Here is a 16,698-nt window from a genome sequence, read left to right on the forward strand (position 1 = left end):
TACGTACGCTAACCGCTTTGCCACGAGGAAGCTCAGAAAGAGATGTTTTGTATTCTTAATGAAGTATGTGCCAATGGCCAGAGAATTTCTTACGAACTGTGGTAATTCTGTTGAAAAGTTAACAGAAAAACATGAAGAAAGACAATAGTTAGTTTTAACATTACATCCAGTAATAATTGTGCTTTGAATATTGAGCATATTACATGTGTATCTCAAGAAAAGACCCCATGACGCTGTTTTGGTGGAAAATGAAATTTGGAATTAATTCCAAAATTTGATGCAGTAATTAAGATTTGGAGTCAACTCTTTCTAAACAACAACAACAATAAAAAAAAAAAATCGGCAATGAGTGATAGCTTCCCGTATAAAATCTACACTGTTGTTACATTACACTCTTCAACGTAGTGCATTTTGCAATCCCGAAATTTCTAATTTTTCTTAGGTTGTCTCCAAACATAAATGACTGCACCCAATTTTTGAAATAATTCCAAATATTATTTTCTACTAATAGTCGTCATGATGTCCTTAGAAAATTGAAGAGCAACAGTTTTGATCTTATGAAGGGAAAGGGGAAGAGAAGTCACTCATAGGGGGCAAGGAAAGTGTTTACTTAGGGCCATCTCTGTAGAAAGAATAGGATTGGAAAGAAAGGGGAAAGGAATATATAGGGTTAATTAATTTAGAAAATACTTTTGATCAAGTGAACTGGGTATTTGATGAAAGTGTTAAAAATAAGAATGTAATTGAAGGATAGAAGACTCATAACAAACCATCAGGTAAAACAAAGAGTAACTGGAACGGGAGTTCAACAGTGGATTTTGTTTCATCAACATTATTTAGTATCAATTTAGAAAAATAATTAATTAAGGAGGTTCTACATGATGAATACAGTATTTTGATAGAAGATAAAAAAGTTTCTTTAACATATTATGACAAGATTTGATAAAGCTATGAAGAACATGAAACTAAAACAGGTTAAAAAATAAAAGAAACGAAAGTATTGATTGTAGAAACGAAAGAAGCTAACGATAGTAAAAGTTGGATGGACGAAAGTAAATAGAGACTAGTTGCAAGAACCTAGTGTTAAAAAGTAAAACTAATTATATCTATCGTCCAACTTGGATTTCAATTCTATTTAGTGGGGTCTGTTAGTGACCTTAGATCGCACAATAGTACTACTCTCAATAAATTATACAATTTTCTAACTGCATTAATCCCTTATAAATTCTTAATCATACATTACTTCTTGACTTCATGATTTAACTCCATTCCACATTGATCAGACTATAAACTTTAGTCAGACATTAGCCACGAACATTAAGTGACTAGTACAAACAAACTCTGGCATTAAAAAAAAACTAATTAACAAATCAACAATCTCCTTAGCAACCATTTTCTATATCTTCTATAAAATTCTAACATTGTCATGAACCAGATGCTTTTATGGCGATTCTCATCACACATTCTTAAAGTTTACTTTCCAACAGCATTCCACCTTTTTTTCTTTTTTTTTTTAATTGGGAGCGTCTTTTGCCTAGGACACCCTCGGTCTTGCCCTTGTCTTTCGTGTCTATCATTTGTCTTGCCCTTTCGATTTTTCCTGTCCCCAGTTCCTGGTCTTGTCTATTGACCATCGTTCTTCTTTCTGATTTCTTTTCTTCTAACATCTTCATTTCCAGCATCTCTCGACTCTGGTACTTTTGAACCTTCGCTATAGTAAGATGGATGACAATTGTACCTACTTTCCCAAATATATTCCTCTAATTTGGACATAACTTTTTCCAGTCATAGGTGTTTGAATTTTATCGTTCACCACAACGATTGGTAAGGACAATCTTTGACGTACTATCTCGTCTTCGACCATAATTTTTCCCACAACACTGAATGCTCTCCCATCCCAATAATATATTCTACAACGTGTTGTTTGCAGTTCCAAGTCATTAAAATTCTTCTTATATGTTCCATACCAAATGGTTGTAATTGCCGCACCAGTATCCATTTCAAACTGCAATGACTTTCCATCTACATCAACTCATATCCAACAGCTTTCAGTCGGATTTCTTCTATCTTCTACTATGGATTTAATAGAATCTAACCGTAAATATTTTAATGCTTCTTCTTCCTCTTCTGCCATACTTATAACATCCTGATTTTCCTCATACTCTCTCTCTTTCTTTCTCTGTTCTTCTTTGTTGTTCTTATATTTCCTTTTCTTTTTCCCTGAATTACTATCCTCAGTAGTCTTAACTCTTCTATACACTTTGACTTCATTACTATCTCTGTCTGTTGACTTATCAATACAAATAATCTCTGTATGATCGGTACAACTGCCTGACGTACTCTGGAATTTACACTTTTCTTTCTGAGTTTCTTTCTTCTGTTTTTGCTTTTGCTGACTTACTTTGTCCAGTTGTTCCAGCGCCATCAAAGTCATCCACTGTCATCGACGATATGCTTATACTTTCTCTGGACTCCGTTGAACTCCCAGTTTCTTCACTCTCCGAGGTCATTTTCTTGGGAAATCTCCTCCTCTGGGTACACACTTTTGCAAAGTGATTATATTTCTTGCAGTGATAGCATTTAACACCATATGCTGAGACTTATTCGGTTTGTGGTAGTTATAGCAATTTCTACATCTCTTGTCTTATTTCTGTGATATCTTATTCCTGTAATCTACCCTTTTGTCTTGTTGACTAACTTCGCTATACTTTCTCTTTTGTTCCTGCATTTAAAAAAGAAAAAACGTACTTCTCGTTCCAACAGTTCCATTTGAATACAAATATCGTTAGCTTAGCCAACGTAAGTGACTACTCAGATAGCAACTTTTTCCTTGTTTCACAGGCAACTCCGATCAACAATTGATCTCATAGAGGCCTGAAAGTTATTTCCAGTGGCACATCTGTTTGCTTGTGTTTCGCTTTCTGTTTGATAATATTGTTCAAACACTCCAGATATGCTTCCGTGTCGCTCTCCTCTGGTTTGAATGGCTCAAAGTAATACAGTTTTGGTATACTACTGTTTCCTTCAGTCATTGTGCTTAATTTACCAGTAACCTCGTCGCCAATTTTTTAAAATAAAACTAATTATACCTATCATCCCACTTAAATTTCAGTTCTATCTAGTGGGTTCTATTAATGACTTAGACCGCACAATGGTACTACTCTCAATAAATTATACAATTTTCTAACAGCATTAATCCTTCACAAATTCTTAACCATACGTTACTTCTTGACTTAATGATTTAACTCGATTTCACATTAATTACACTATAAACTTTACTCAGACACCAGCCACGAACATTAAACAACTAGTACGAACAAACTTCTATATAACAAAATCAAACAAATCCACAAACTCCTTAGCAACCATTTCTATATTCTAACTATATATAAACTACATGAACTCACTGACATAAAATAACGGGTACTTCCAGTTGACGCGTAAAGTTGAAGTTTGACATGATTGTAGTTTTCCGGGACTAACAGGAAAATTGCCAAAAGCGAATATTTTTAATTTTTAGGGGGTCTAGAGGGGGAATGAAGAAATTCTCCATGTTATTTAAATGGACCTTTTTTTGACTTATAATCTCATGTTTTAGGTATTTGGAATTGGAATAAAAACTTGAAATTCGGTATGATTGTATGTTTTCGTTAGTGTCACCTAAGTAAATTACCCAAATAATTTCTAACTGTATAGTGGTTTTGTGAAGAACTGAAAAATCTTTCCCATGTTATTTATATGGGACATCCTCTACGTCTCCAAAATGTTTAGGCATCCCCGGCAGGACTAGAATGATGAAATTTGGCATGATTATAGCTTTCCGAAACTAACCAACAGGAAAATTGCCACAAGTGGAAAGTGCCGTTTTTAAGGGGTCTAAAGGAGAAGACGAAAAAATTCCTATGTTATTTCAATGGGTGTTTTCTTGCGGTACAAAATATTATCTTTTAGGTACTAGATACGAAAAGAAACTTGAAATTTGGTAAAATTGTAGATTTACAAGTGTGAGGTCGTAGGCCGAGTAAACGTGGGGGTCTGGTTCGAAGTCCTCAGCTAGCCAAAGGCTAGTCTTCTTGTATAAAATTCTAAAATCACCATGAACCGGATGCTTTTCTGGCAACTTCATCCCACATTCTTAAAGTTTACTTTCCAACACCTAGGAAGTATTGATCTATTAGTAAAGATCTTAAATATGAGAAGGAAACAGCAACAACAGAAATGCTAAAATAATCATTTAAAAAGAAGCAATACATATTTTTCGTGTTGCTGAATAGAGATATACTAGAAGTATGTACTTGATACTATACAGTAGAAGTGTGAACATTGAGACGAGAAATGATTTTTTTTCAGTCATATTTTCGAGACTCAACTTTCCTCCGGATCTAAAGTAAATTAAACTGCCATTACATGTCAGTTCAGCAAAGATGTGAACATGTCACATGTCAAGGACGTGAAGGGCATGTCCTTTAACAAATAGTGTCTCAGTGCATCTCCCTCACATTTTAATTTTGTTCTCCTTCCCAAAATAATTTTCTGGAAGAAAGCCTGGACACGGAAAATAAACAATATTTGAAAACAATCAAAACGTGAGGAAAGCATTGAGTTGATGAAATTGGGTGGAAAATATTGAAACAAATCTTCCTTTTAGAGATGTGATATGTAAAAGAGCGGAGGAAAGATTATGATTGATAGAAAATATTAAAGATAGTAATTCTTACATTAAAACTAAGATTGATGGACGACCGAAGTAATTAGAAGCTTCTTAATTCTCAACAAGATACTTGCCAATGAGAAAAAAATATTACGGCAATTATTTGATTAGCTTCGCGTTAACGATTACTGTCCAAAGTGACTTTATTAAAATATGTGAGAAAGCTTCTGAACGAGCGCTGCATTAAACACAAGTGGCAAGCTTTGACTTTTTGTTATTGGAAGGTCTGAAGTTGGAATCCTTCGGCCGGCCTAGGTTCACTTTGTAAGGTCTCCCTCAATTGCACCAGGGGTCTGTTGGAACGGTACCTTCAAAAACAGTATTTGGCCGACTCTCAAAAGACTCCTTCCATTCTTATTATATTAATACGAGGTAGGAGGATTATACGGTGTATATGGTATCTAGGTGATATCGCACCTTTTCGAGAAAAGTGACACAAGTCTAAAAACCTAAAGGTCCACGAAATTTGTCATTTTTGTTCTAATACACTCTGATTTTGGGATAATTTTAAAGCTATATTTACAACACTTTTATACATAAAAGAAAAAAAAACACTGTGATTATAAAATAACTTTAAAACAAGTTACGAGTTATGTCACTTTTCTCGCGAGGGATACGAACTTGGACCCTTAGGGTTTTTGACTTGTCACATTTCTCGAGAAGGTGCGATATGGTACTTGTTACAGAATGTTAAGAAAAGGAGAAGGAATTAGCAAAATTTGAGAGAAAGCTGAAAAAATATGGGATGATAATAAATCTTAGAAAGTCCAAAGCAATGCTGATTGGAAGGAAGCAATCAATATGAAATATAAGGAAGGAGAAACATTTATCTGTACTTGGGTAGTTATTGTGAAGGTATATGAAGTATAAACGTGAAATAGAAGCAAGGATGGGATGAAGAAAGAACAACTTCGGGGAAAAAATAGTCTATTTTGTGTGTGTAACTAGTCTTCTTCTTGTTTCGTATCTGCAATAATTTTAAGAATTGTAAAAGCTGAGAAATATACGAGGGCTATCCAGAAAGTAGATTACGTTTTGGAATAAAAAATCAACAACGTATAGGAAACAAATTTTATTATATACAGATGAAAGCCACACACAAATACTACTTTTCGACATAGTCACCATTCAAATTAAGGCATTTATCGTAGCGATGTACGAGCTTGGAAATTCCTTCGTCGAAAAATTCGGCCGCCTGCGACTTCAACCACTTCGTTACCTCTTCTTGCAGCTGTTCGTCGTCATCAAAACGCTGCATAGCCAGCCACTTCTTCATTGCTGGGAATAGGTGGAAGTCGCTCGGTGCCAGGTCGGGACTGTACGGCGGATGAGGAAACAACTCCCACTGAAAAGATTCAAGAACTTCACGCGTGACATTTGCCGTGTGGGGCCGGGCGTTGTCGTGAATCAACAAGATCTTAGAGCTCAACATTCCTCTGCGCTTGTTTTGAATTGCTCTTCTGAGGTTTTGCAGAGTTTGGCAATACCTTTGAGCGTTTATTGTAGTGCCTCTTTCCAGGAAGTCCACCAAAATCACACCTTTTCTGTCCCAAAAAACAGTCGCCATCATCTTCCTTGCCGACATTGTTTGCATGCATTTCTTGGGTTTTTGGGGAGAACCTGTGTGCCCCCACTGCATTGATTGCAATTTCGTTTCACAGTTCACGTGTTTCACCCATGTTTCGTCACCAGTAACGATGCGATCGAGTAAAGAGTCACCATCCTTATTGTAGGCGTCCAAAAAGTGCAACGCTGCTGCCATTCGCTGATTTTTGTGGTCCTCTGTCAAGATTTTTGGAATCCATCTTGCACAAAACTTGTGGTAACCAAGCTTTTCGCTGATGATTTCGTGCAACAAACTTCGCGAAATTTGTGGAAAACTCAAAGAAAGTTCCGTTATTGTGAACTTTCGATTTTCACGGACTTTAACATCGACTTTTTCGACAAGTTCGGCAGTCACTTTGCTGGGTCTCCCACTTCGATCTTCGTCGTGAACATTGGTTCGGCCATTTTTAAATCTTATGACCCACTGTCGCACTCCATCTTCAGTGATAATGTTGTCCCCATACACTTCACACAGCTGCCGATAGATTTCTATCGGTTTACAGTTTTTTGCTGTCAGAAACCTTATTACTGCACGCACCTCGCAGCTCGCGGGATTTTCAATTAACGCAGACATTTCAAACCGTCACAGTATCTTAACGGAGCACAGCACGAACCTCTCACTAGCACGGCTAGATGCCGACTGAGCTGCGCAACGCTCTGACCCCAAGATGGCCGCGCTAGCCCCGCCCCTAGCGGACACAGACGAAAACGTAATCTACTTTCTGGATAGCCCTCGTAGAATAAACTTAGGGAAACGTTATAGTAAAATAGAAACCTTTAAATAGTTTTAGTTTACCAACCGAAACTCATTTATGTATTCACTCTGTCCGTTTGTAAAACGAAACGAAATCTTTGAGTTTTACGTTCCATGGTTCTGCCGTATAAGCTAAAGGAGACGGTGGTGATGAGAAAAGAATGAAATGGTGGAATGAAGAAAGTGAGAGGAAACGGAAGAATCTCGAGAAAACCAACGCACGGTGTTTGTCCACTACAAAACCCACTTGGAGCGACCTAGGAACGAATTATAGACCCCACGCACCAAAGATGAAGACAGCCACTGAGCCACCGCTGTCCGTCCATTCGCAAGGCAAAAAAAAAAAAAAAAAAACTTGATGGATCAACAGGAATTTTGACCAGGATGTACAAAATCAAAAGTTAGGAATCGAGTTCGTTTATGAAGATGATATTCAAACCGGAAGTGGTAGAAATGAATCATTTCCGGTTTTAACATTTGGTCACTATACAGACAAAAAACAGTAAACGAAGCGATTTCCTGCAATTCATTAAACGTTCCAAGAACATTTAATCTCTAACTCTCCACTAATATCGCTAGTGATAGAAATACACTACAACTTCTGGTTTTAACATTCACCCACATTGAGCAAAGACAGTAAAAGATAACAAGAAACTTTTCAAAATCGATTAAGCGTACTAAGAGTAGGCACCGTGTTCTCTCTTAACCTTCTATTTAAATCGAAAGTAACATAAATCAATCACTTCTGATTTTAACGTTGATTGCTGTAGAGTAGTGAAAACGGTACCGGTAATAGAGAGCGGGAAACTGTTTTCTGCAGTCAGTTAAACGTCCTAAGAATATATTCCAACTTCACTTCTATCTCTCTACTAAAACCAGAAGTGGTAAAAAATCTACTACCACTTTCACTTTCAATATTAATTGAGAAAATATCATGCCATACAAACCAAACTCATTCACGTGGTGTACACGTGACACTGTTACTTGTTTAATTAATAATTGAGGCACCCTTTTAGATCTCAGAATGTGCAAAATCAAGTCCTTTCCAACTGGTCTGTATATCATGTAGGAACGGGCTTTTACAATCGGAGGAAGGACAGATATAGCAAGTAAATCATCGATCCACGCCTAGTGTATTTGCTAAAAGAATCAACTACGCCATCCATATTTGTAGCTGACCGTCACCACTGTTTTTTTATCAACGTTAGGTTTTCGTTCTTGCCCTTGTTCTCTCCTTGTTGTTTGCTAAGAATGGGAGCAGCAAGCTATGACGTCACAGAACATTCCCGGAAAAAATTCTGGTGTATAAGCAGATTTTGCTAAACAACAGTGATTCATAATTTAAATTCTTTTCTTTATTTTTCTCAAGAGAAACAGAATACTTTTTAGTCATGTTTTTGTGTAAAGATTAAAATCTACAAATGTAGTCGAATAGACTCATTCCATTTCCAAATACAGCTATTATGGTCGAACACACTATGTTTTTGGTTGTATTTTTTGCGGATAGCGGTAAATAAACATAAAACTTATTTGTATGTCAGAAACAAATTTAATAAGCTTGCTAAATGAATTGAAATATAATAACTGTCAGTTTGAACTGTTAGGTAAAACAATAAAGGATGCGGGAGTATTTGAGTACAAATTTAATTTTCTAAGGGGACAAAATTGACAACAAAATACTTTTTACTCTACATAACTGACTTCGATGTGCTCTAATAAAATTGTCCTTCTACATTTTTAATATTATCTCGATAATAAATTTTTTATTGAATATTTAATATTGAGATGTTGAACAGGTAGTGATCTAGGAGGATTTAAATTTGGCGAATTTTAAGGCCACATGTGGGGAATTGTACTGTCATAAAAGTTGTTAGTTATCTCCTTTTAGGTCAATTGAAAATGAAAAGTTCGCATATGGTACGTTCGATTATTTTACTGCATCAATTCAGGATTAAATAACTGTTTCAAAAATTTTAACTTATCTAATAGGACTAATTCTATGACTTGATGGGAAAAGTGGTGTGGCATGACATGTTCCTTGTTCACACCTTCAAAATCATCACAGATGCTTTAAGCATGATGTGAAGAACCCTAGAAGACAGCGTAAGATGCTGTGCATAATGCGATTGAGAAAATAAATACAGAGTTAAACAAAATCAGCGACTGGTGTACGGCTCACGGGTTAAAATTAAATTCAACAAAGTCGCAGTGCATCTTAATTGGCTCCCAAAATATTCTCTCTTCTATTAATATCTATCAGCTCCCAAATATAAAATTGTCCAATACTGTTATTCCATTCTCTACTATTGTCAAAAATTTGGGAGTCATACTGAATCATAATCTCTCCTGGTCGAATGGAGTTTGTAAGAAAGCATTTGGTGCTCTGCATACATTAAATCAACTAAGAAATTTCTTACCAATATCTCTGAAGATCAAAGTTGTCAAGGTACTGGTGTTTCTACATCTTAACTATTGCGATTCAGTTCATTCAGATCTAACCGAAAAATCAATCAAAGCGCTTGCAAAGAGTGCAAAATTGCCTGCATTAGATTTATTTTCAATTTAACTTAGAGAACATCTCACATCATTTTATAAAAAAAAACTGGCATGGCTGACATTAGTTGAAAGAAGATATTTACGTAATCTTAGCCTATTGTACAAAATACTTACTACGTCAGAACCATCATACCTAGCACGTAGATTTTTATATTTATCGGACTTTCATACTAGAAGCACAAGATAATTTCTTGCTCTCCATACCCAGTCACAATTCTGATTCATACTCAAAATCTTTCACAGTAAATACTACACGACTCTGGAACAGTTTACCTCAATTAATACACAACGTTTCCACAATTGCCAAATTTAAAAAAAAAAAATCTGTAAATTTCCTTCTCTTAAGTAAAGATAAGGATACTGGTAGCACATGAGGCATCTTCGTTTTACCAGGTTGAACACACAACCAATAGGTAACTAATGTTAATTTGTACAGTTTATATATCCATACTTGTAGTACCGCTATATGGAATATGTAATTCAGGTTTCTCCCTTTTACTTTATTTCAGATTGTATTCCTACATAGACTTCTTTTTTATTTCCTCTCTTGTATATTATTTTCAATTTTTGTTTTGAAGTGTTTAACTATTGTTTTACTTAAGTAGTATATTCTTTTTTTATGTAATCGAATACTTTTCTTTTTGTAATTGTTAATATTTTCTATGTATTAGTGTTTTTTTTAAAAAAAAGAAAAAGAAAACAATGTATGCACGTGGTTAAGTGCTCGAAGAAGGCTGTAGAGCCTTAACTTCGCCACGTAAAAGAAGTCATAAATAAATAAATAAATAAATAAATAAATACCACTTATTTCTTCTGTACATTTTTTCTCGTGAGAAGAAAGATACACCATACAATATTTTTTTTAACATTCACCCTCAATTTACACTTCGTTAAGTAACCAATTTGCGTGAATCAACTGTTTCTCTTATGCTTTCGCATATAGGTCTATCTTCCTCGCATAGAGTTTGTATCGAATGTGCTTGTGTACTACAATTCTAAGAGTGCGCTCTGACACCTAAAGATGATATCAAATGACGCTCACTAACTTTCTGAGAATTTCATCAATGATTATCTAAACTTGTTTAATATACTGTGATGTCTTGATAGCATCTAAATGATTTTTACTGCTTAGTTACAGGTGAAAATTTCTCGTTGGTGGCTTCGAAGTCTTTCCAAACTTTATAGACAGAAGATCTGTCTACATTAAGACGCATAAACTTATGATACAACTTTCTTCGTTTGTTAAAGTAAAATTATAATCTGGAATGATATCTTCAAAAAATAAAAGATGTAAAAAAAAAAAAAAAGATTTATGCAAATTAGTGAGTGTCTCTGAACATCTGCCGATAAGAATGTATATGTACTGTATGTTTGTATGTATAAATAAATAAAATATACCTTCTAAACAAATAAAATATATCATACCTCCAGAATGAGTCAGTTGAATTGAGGAAGCTTAAGTAATTCATAAGATCGAGCACTATACGATTCAAAACACAAATATACTACTTAGTTCCCGAGGGGTTTTATGTATATACCTCTGCTAACAAAATATCTGCATGGCATGTACTAAGTGTCTCAGATTAAAAAGACTTGATAGTTTTGTTTTGTGAAGTTTTTCTTACTAAGATGTTGAAAATGTTTCAGAAAGCATTTTCTGCTCTAAAACATGGACAAAGTTCAGCAGAAACTTGTATTAATTAATAATTTTATATGTTTCATTCTAAAGATGGTACTATATGTTTATTTTGACCTTTGTGTTTGATGGTCCCATGGGCTCCTGAATCTCATCTCACAGACTCCCAATCTCCCATTCTTCCGCTTACAGGTTTGGTTCCAGAACGCTCGAGCCAAGTGGCGCCGCAACATAATGAGGCAGGAAGGCCAGGGCCAACAGCCGAACAGTCAACAATCCTCGGATCAGGACACCAGTTCAAGGTCCAACCTCACCCACCCAGTACAACCACCACCACACCTGGCGGACCCCCTTGGGGTGGGTCAGTCCCTTCCGGACATTCCTCCACCTTCTGTGCCCCCAGAGGACCAAACTACACAAACGTTGAACTTTGGAGAACTTTACTAACCTTGTTTTCAGATGACTCCAGATGTTATCTCGCAGCGAACAGCACGGAGACACGTTGTAGTAGCTACGGACGCAACAGTGAACGAAAGGCCTCCGTGGAAAACAGATCTCAACATTAACGATCCTGAAAGGAAACAAAAAGCGGTTTGTGATAATGATACATATCAGTGTTCGACATTGGCATATGGTAGTGATAACGATAGTGTTATTAATTGTGTCAATTTTACGTTTGAAAATTATTCTGCTTCATAGACAAGAAAGAGAATGCAAAATGTATCATACATGATGTAGTCACTTTAAAACATTGAATATAGTACAAAACAAGTATTCTTGTATTTCTGATGTGTGCCATATGATGATAATGAGGATGCTTTAGTTTTAGAAAACCAGTTGTAAGTAATAGTGTTTTATGTTTGTGAGCGTGCGTATGTTTGAGAGTGTTTGTATTATATAATCGTTGAGCGTATGTGTGTATGCGTGTATGTATGTGTCTAAGAATGAAAATATGTAGATATTCCATGATGTATTCCTTAATTTGTACAGACAAATTCTCTATACTGTGATAAGTTAAAAGCCTCGTCTCATAATCAGACCAGTACGCAAAGGATAGTTTTAAGTAGTTGTAATATGTACATCTTATTTTTACACTACACGATTTTATCTTATCTTCTGTATGTCTATTTGGGTATCAATTATTCTTCCATTTCTATCAGTCTGATTTTTTTAAAAAAACTTAAACATTTAATTTTGATGAATAATGTAATGTCTCATCAACTTTATCCAGGATTTAGAGGTTACGTAGAATATAGTTTTCGATCTTAGTTGCATCAAAACCAATTGTCTGAGAACTTAACAAATGATAAATTAAGAATATATTCGTAAAAGATTGCCATTACCTTCAATTCACATACATAGCCATTACCTTCAAAATTAGGTGCAATTATACAGGTATTATGCCTTCATACAAATCACAACCGAAACTTTTTTGATTCTGAACGCAAGCTTCTGTATAATAATAATATACGACAATTTTTATATAATATAAAATGAAGTAATTGGACAGAAATTTTTAAGTTTTTATATGATTTTATTTGAAAGTGTACTTTTTTTTTCATATTCTGTATAATCAATTATGAGAAAAGCTTGAAGTTTCCATTTCACATTTTTTCACAAGTAAGATCCATTTATTGATATCCCACGATGTTAAGTAACAGTACTATAGAACATGAGGACTTTCGAATAAAGTCGTCGTATTTTTCTAATGAAGTTTTATTCTTTATTCACTCATATCTTGAAATCTAGCATTTGATTTGTATTTTAAAATAATGATGCTCTAGTAATTTAGTTAAGGTACATTTTAGTATTGTATTTTTTTATTATGGTAATAGAGAGTTTATGCAGAAAAATCTAAGACTTCCTTTGAGTAATTTAAGAGTAATATTCCTATTTCTCGTAAGACACTCAAGTGTTAGTTGTGAGGTATGTGGCATTTTTATAAAAAATGATCACTTTAAAAATGAAATATCTAATGTACTTAAGTAATTTGCAGGGCAATATTACATTACACATGGAAATATGAACTTTTAATGGTCGTAATATTTTTCAGAAGGGGTGTGGAATTTGTTATAATGGATATGAAATTACCTGTGTGTTTAGTACGAAATGTTTAGATGAATGTACTAATCTTCATAAAAGCACGTTCTGCGAACAAACTTGGCATGTGATCACAAATATCTTCGTAAGCCCTGATTTATTTTGCACTTCGCTGGAGGACGTTCTGTGAGGAAAATACATCTATGGTTTTACATCAACAAGAATTTATATGAATTACCAGTATTTTGAAACTTACATATTTAGCTACTATATTGCTTTAATAGTGATTTATTTGTTTTAAGATTGCTCAAAGAAATCTAACATATATATCCCACACGTTGAGTACCAGTGATTGTAAGAATAGGAAAGCTATTGGTTTTATCTTTTTCTTGATTTTTTTTTATCTAAGAACTATTTACGTAAATACCCATAATAACAGGAGTGACTACGCATGTTAGAGCAAGTGTTAACTTTAGTTGGTAAAGGGACTTGAAGATGCTCGTAAAAATCGAACTGATATTAATCTTCAAATGCTTAAACATTATAAGTACAGAAAACATAATTTCATTAAAGTGATTTCATTACTTAATTTACTAATATCACTATCAGTGCTTGCAACAATACAGTTTAGATAAAGTTACTAGTTTCAAACAAATTTTACATAAAAATTAGAGCACTTAATCCTAACAGGATATTTTTCATAAAATTGAGTACCATGTTATAGTTTGAAAGCCGAAGAAAAATCGTTAATTTCTACATCAGATGAACAAGCTATTTGGACAGCAACATGTAGTTTTCAAGTAGTTCATGGAATTGTCATGTAGATGGCATTAATATCAACGTTAGGTTACTATGCTTCTCAAATATCATACTTTTGAAAATACTATTATAAATTTAAATTTTGTAAACCTGTTTACAAATATAAATACAATTTTGAAGTATAAATACAATTTTCAGTTCATAGCTTTAATCAATAGCCATTATTGCTTTTTTTGACACTATGCTATCTATACAACAGTTTTAGAAAATATTTGATGCGTGAGCATTACTGTCCACACAGTCTTTGTTCATCTGGGTATATCTGCTTTTACCGATATCGTTGCACCAAAAGGACTTCGAACTGGTTGAAAGTATACATAAAAGTTATTCTCACCCAAAACATAATTCCAAAGACATCATTTTTTAAACTTTTTAAAAATATAATTCCGCCAATATTTTAAGTGTACGTACCAACTAACATAAATGGTAATTGAAGACTCAAAATCTCCATAATTTTAAATTCAAATTGTGTTTTAGAAAAGATTAAATATAATATTTTTTCTATTATTTTGTGAGAAATTTGCCTCGTAAAAATTCGTGAATATGTCTAGGAATACGGTTTTGTGTATGGTACGTGTGCGTGAATTTATATATGAAAGGAAATGTTTTTTGAAGTATTGTCACCATTGCAACATTGAACTATGAACTGTGCTGTATAGATAGTCATGTGCTAAATGTTTATAGTGATGGATGCAATTACAAAGCTTCACAACTTTTAATGTATGCATGTCAGAGCTGTAGAGTGATCGGTATACATGTATAAATGTTTTCACAGTATTCGGAAGAGTCACTATAAGAAAGAATAAGAAAGGGCAAGTGTTAAATTATTTTAAATTGTATTAATTATCCTAGTACCTAATAAAACGACAAGCCAGTGATTGTTTTAATAGTTATTAAATGTTCATTTGTGATGTACTTTAAAAATATGCTGCCTATTAGTAAAATAAACATGTCTTTTTAAGAAAATGCTTGCGTTTAATTTTGAATTAGCCAATAATTGATGGTATGTAGCAGATTTCCATGCTGGTTAAGTTATATAAAATATTATACAAGAGAAAGATAGGACCTTAGGAAAGAAACGTAAGGAAGAAGGATCTAAAATATGTTCTGGCTTGCCTCGAAACAGAGATAACAAAATTATTCGTACTTCTCCGCTGTTCAAAACTATGATTGTCTAGTAATAGTATACATCACCTCCACCCGCGCAGAGGGAGGAACAACTTATATATATATATGCATATTAGCAATCCTTGTCGTGTGGAGTACTTGCACCAGAGAACAAAACTCATAACGTCAGAACAAGAAAAGAAAGTATTCTTTAAATTCCGTTAGTAAGTAGAACTTCTGAAATACGTTTATCACAATTTGTTTTCCACTATTGCGTAAAAGTTTCGCTTATTGTGTTTTACCATCGCGAACCCAGGATTCGTGTCAGCCATCTTCCCGACTTAAAAGCAGAACACACACAGTTGAATTAGCGTCATAATCATTGCGCATGCTTATTTCATTAAACATACTCGATTCAGTATTATTGGATAATCTACGCTGTCACTTATGTTAATGTCGTATTTTTATATGCCTGTTTCATAGTAAAACTTATACATTAGAAGTGGAAAATAGTTTACGGAGTAATTTATGTATAATATAATGAACAATAGTTACAATATCAAAAGAAATTACTAAAAAAAAAATTAAGAGTTCTACGAATTGTTATATATCATAAATTTTATTGTGTTCTGAAAGGAAACCCAAATGAAGTTTCTGTATAAACGACAGGAATTTAGATCTTAGATAGAAGCTAGATAGGGAATGTGATGTTAAAGGACCTAAATTGAGAATTAGGATGTTAGAATATATGAAGATAATTGAAAAGCAATAAATGTTGAAAAAAAGTAATGATTCACGCGATGGAATTGGCAATTATGATACCGAAATAACATTATCAAAATACAAATGTGAAATTAGAACGGGAAATCATCTAGTAAGCTATACGTACAAAGAGTGAGAAATATGCAAAGTAGTATATTTCTGTTCGGTTGAACTTTGTTTGAAGATGTTAAATTTCCTAAGATTAGCTGCATATTGACCAGAGAAAAGTCAGTCGAGCTGAGGCAGAAAATGCGGAAGGCCTGAATGCATTGACCATGCATTTCAATCACAACATTGGAGAGGTTTTTGTTTAAAGACGTGCGTGAGTGAGTATGTCATACGAGGCTTTGTTCTATTGTTTACAGTTTCCTGTATGTACACTTATGTCCAAAATTATTGTCGCATGTCTATAAATATGTTGTTGTAGGAATATAATTTGATAATGAATTCGCCCGGTATTTCTTATAATGTTAGGATGTGTATAATCGGCAAAGACATGTATGTGGCAAATTTCATGTCAAAAGAACAGTAAATAAGAACAATAAAACGAAAATAAAACTTTCTTGCCCATTTAGCAACATTTTATTTTACTCATTCTAATTTTCGTATTTATAATTCTTTTCCTATGAAATTTACCACAAATATCATTTCCCAATTATACACATAGTATCAGTATTAGAAATACCCTGAAAAATCATTATTAAATTA

At 34.0% G+C, this 16,698-nt stretch overlaps 1 protein-coding gene across 2 annotated transcripts in view; it reads left to right on the top strand.

Moving 5' to 3' along the window:
• The window catches only part of LOC145690197 (LIM/homeobox protein Lhx9-like), a 196,851-nt gene extending 181,771 nt beyond the window's left edge, over positions 1-15,080 (top strand). Inside the window, exon 5 of one of the 2 annotated variants that reach the window (XM_081764847.1) lies at positions 11,722-15,080. In XM_081764847.1, the coding sequence (XP_081620973.1) occupies positions 11,722-11,961 (240 nt within the window). In that variant the 3' untranslated portion in view covers positions 11,962-15,080. Of the gene's footprint in view, positions 1-11,454 lie in introns of both variants that reach the window. The other variant, XM_081764846.1, reaches the window with a different exon arrangement.
• The last annotated feature ends 1,618 nt before the right edge of the window (positions 15,081-16,698 follow it).

The sequence above is a fragment of the Thermobia domestica genome, chromosome 7 (assembly GCF_964235325.1).
Source record: "Thermobia domestica chromosome 7, izTheDome1.hap1.1, whole genome shotgun sequence".
NCBI lineage: Eukaryota > Metazoa > Arthropoda > Insecta > Zygentoma > Lepismatidae > Thermobia > Thermobia domestica.